The sequence below is a fragment of the Mirounga leonina genome, unplaced genomic scaffold, assembly GCF_011800145.1.
Source record: "Mirounga leonina isolate KUSES-001 unplaced genomic scaffold, KU_Mleo_1.0 Mir_174, whole genome shotgun sequence".
Taxonomy (NCBI): domain Eukaryota; kingdom Metazoa; phylum Chordata; class Mammalia; order Carnivora; family Phocidae; genus Mirounga; species Mirounga leonina.
In genome coordinates this window covers 83,772,954-83,775,798 of record NW_023270451.1, presented here as the reverse complement: position 1 = coordinate 83,775,798, position 2,845 = coordinate 83,772,954, and the positions used below count along the sequence as shown (strand labels likewise).

The window sequence follows — 2,845 nt, the reverse complement described above, 5'->3', positions numbered from 1 at the left end:
TAAGGACCTCTGCTCCCTGGTAGAGGTCCACACCGAGTGTCACCACCTCTGATCAGCTCCAGGGGTGGAGCTCACTCTAGGACATGTCCAAGGCCAGTGCTGGAGGCTGGGGTGTCTCCCAGTGTAGCTGAGGGGACACTTGGTGTGGCAGCATCCGCCAGACCAGGATGTGGGAACCAGATGGCCCTGGCCCTCTCTCTGGCTCAGTCACTAACCCTCTTTGGGAATCAGCTCCTTGAGGTTAAACTAAAGGGAGGGACTCCAGCTATGTGTTCAGGTGTTCCAAACCCACGTCTCAAATGGAATTTCTCCCCTTTCACACTCTCAACAGCCACAAAAATAAATTAATTTAAAAAATTAAGAAAAAACTGTTGGTCTTATTCTCTGTGATTTAGATTATGAAAATATTGATTTCCTGCATATACTTTTTAAAGCAGAATACTGCCTCCTCCCAACCAAAACACTGGACTAGAGTGTTCCCTTCTGCTCTAAAAAAAACCCCAAACAAACAAAAATTCCATTGAATTTGTCTGTTTAACTTCTCAACTCCTCTTCTTAGAAAGCAGAAGGAAGGGGGAAAAAAAAAACCCAGTTCGTTGGATTCCAGCTCATTACGGAGCCACGCTGCAGAACCCTCTGGCCTTGTGAAAATGCAGTCTGCAATCTGGACACCGTTTATTTAATTTCGAGAATTCCCTTTGCATGGCAAAAAGGGGTCTGAGGAAAGCAGAGCGGCGCAGATGAGGGGAAGGGTGGAAGCAGAATGCTCACAAACGTGGCGCCGGGTGCTGGCTGCTCACTGTGCTCCCTGAACTGGGAGAGAAGCAGGATCGATGGGAGGAGCAGGAAAAGTCATTCTTGACACAAACAAGGGTCTTGGGGCGCGCCACCCCATCCCAGTGCCTGGTCATGCAAGATGCAGAAATGGAGACCATGGCCCCTCAGGACCACGGAGCAGATGCACCAACTCAAGGGAGTCCTTTGGGCGCCTCCCGAGGCGCCTGCAGGGTCTGGGGCAGAGTAGGGTCTGTGTCCATGTCCTTGAGCATGGTCAGTTAACAGATAGCACCAGTTGGGAGGCTCAGGGCAGGAGACTGAGGCTCTCAGACTCTAGCACCCACTTGCCCGGCCCTCCTGGGAAGAGACTCGCTTCTTTGATGGCTGCTCCAGCAGCAGGAGCCTCTCCCTCACCCCTTGGCCCTGGGGAAACTGGAATAAATCAACAAAGTGAGGTCTGACCCAGGGCACCAGCTGCCTCGGAGGGCTGGGTCACTCCTGGGCAGTGAAAAGATGCTGCACCAGATTGAAGGACTGGAGGTGGGAAGGACAGGCTTGGGGAGGGACCTCCTGCCCAGGAATGCCTACACAGGAAGAGCCTTTCAGATGCACAACCCAGGGCATTGTGTAGCTGCTGATGGGTCCCCCAACCCCCAGAACCCCCGGGAGCTGGCCCCCTGCTGCTTCTGAGTTTTGGTGGCTCAGGGGAAGGAGACAGGAGAGAGAGAACAAGAAAGGCCAGGCCACAGAAGTCTCTCAGACATGGGAGGTAGGCAGTGTGTGTGGTGGGGGACACTGCACTGGGGTCAGGAGCCCTGGTCCCAGCCCCGCGGCTCTCTTCTTGTGTCGTCCTGGCAAACCATCCACCTGGGTCTCTTTTCGCAGTAGGGACAATCCTACCCCACGTACCTCAGAGGGACAGGCTAAGGGTGAAAACGGGTAACGGATAGAAAACACGTTTAAAAAAGTCTAAAGCGCTATCAGAACGCGAGGCAGTGCTGTCATCAGAGATGTTACCCCTTAGCCCGTTCCTCATCTCCTCGTCACACTTCTGCTTCCTTACTCAGCATCTCTTAACCGTAGGACCTCATTTATCTCAGAGGGCTTCTGAGACTCCCTAGTTGCTTCCCCCGATCACAAACCGGGACTCCAGTGGCCAAACGGGCACGCTCGGTGTCTGAGGGGGATGCCCGAAGCCTCTCGCCCCCTCACCGTCCGTTCTGGCACCTTCCCTGAGGGAAGACGCTCAGCCGGCCCCTTGGTCCACCCTACGAGATGAGCTGGCCATCCATTCAGGCCAGACAGGTCTAGGGCGCCTTGGGGGACCCCGTCTGGAGTGCAACTCCTCTTCCCAATTTCCAGCAGGTGGCAGATAGAGGGAGGGAAGGCGCGCCGAGAACCAGGGGCAGGATCAGGGGCGCTCCGGCCGCCCCCCCAGGCCCGCCCCCCCACCTCCCCCCGCCCCCCTGCTCCCGCCTCCGGGCCCTGCCCTCCCCCAGCCCAGCCCTAGTCGTGCTCGGGCGGCGCCTGGAGCTGCCGAGGGGCGCCGAGCCCGGGCCCGCCGCTGTGCACGCGCAGGTGGTCCTTGAGCGACTCCTTGTAGCGGAAGCTCTTGCCGCACTCGCCGCACGTGTAGGGCCGCTCGCCCGTGTGGATGCGCTGGTGCTTGAGCAGGTTCTGCTTGCGGATGAAGCTCTTGCCGCAGAGCGCGCACTGGAAGGGCCGCTCGCCCGTGTGCAGCCGCTGGTGGTTCTGCAGGTGCTCCTTGCGGCTGTAGGTCTTCTCGCACTCGGAGCACTTGTAGGGCCGCTCGCCGCGGTGCGTCATCTGGTGGCGGATGAGGCCCGAGTGGCAGTTGAAGCTCTTCTCGCACTCGGCGCACTCGTACGGCCGCTCCTTGGTGTGGCTGCGGTGGTGGATGATGAGGCTCTTGCGCACGCCGAAACTCTTGCCGCACTCGGGGCACGAGTAGGGCTTGCTGCGCGCGCCGTGCAGGAGCAGGCTCCGCCGCAGGCCGCCCGGGCAGCAGCTGCCGCAGCCGCCGCCCCCGGGGCCCCCGCCCGCGCCC

The 2,845-nt window shown here is 59.0% G+C and overlaps 1 protein-coding gene across 1 annotated transcript in view; it reads right to left on the bottom strand.

The window, feature by feature from the left end:
• Positions 1-2,251: 2,251 nt before the first annotated feature.
• Positions 2,252-2,845, bottom strand: part of ZNF282 (zinc finger protein 282) — a 23,010-nt gene continuing 22,416 nt past the window's right edge. Inside the window, exon 9 of the mRNA XM_035020324.1 lies at positions 2,252-2,844. Within this exon, the coding sequence (XP_034876215.1) occupies positions 2,284-2,844 (561 nt within the window). The 3' untranslated portion in view covers positions 2,252-2,283. The remainder of the gene's footprint in view (position 2,845) is intronic.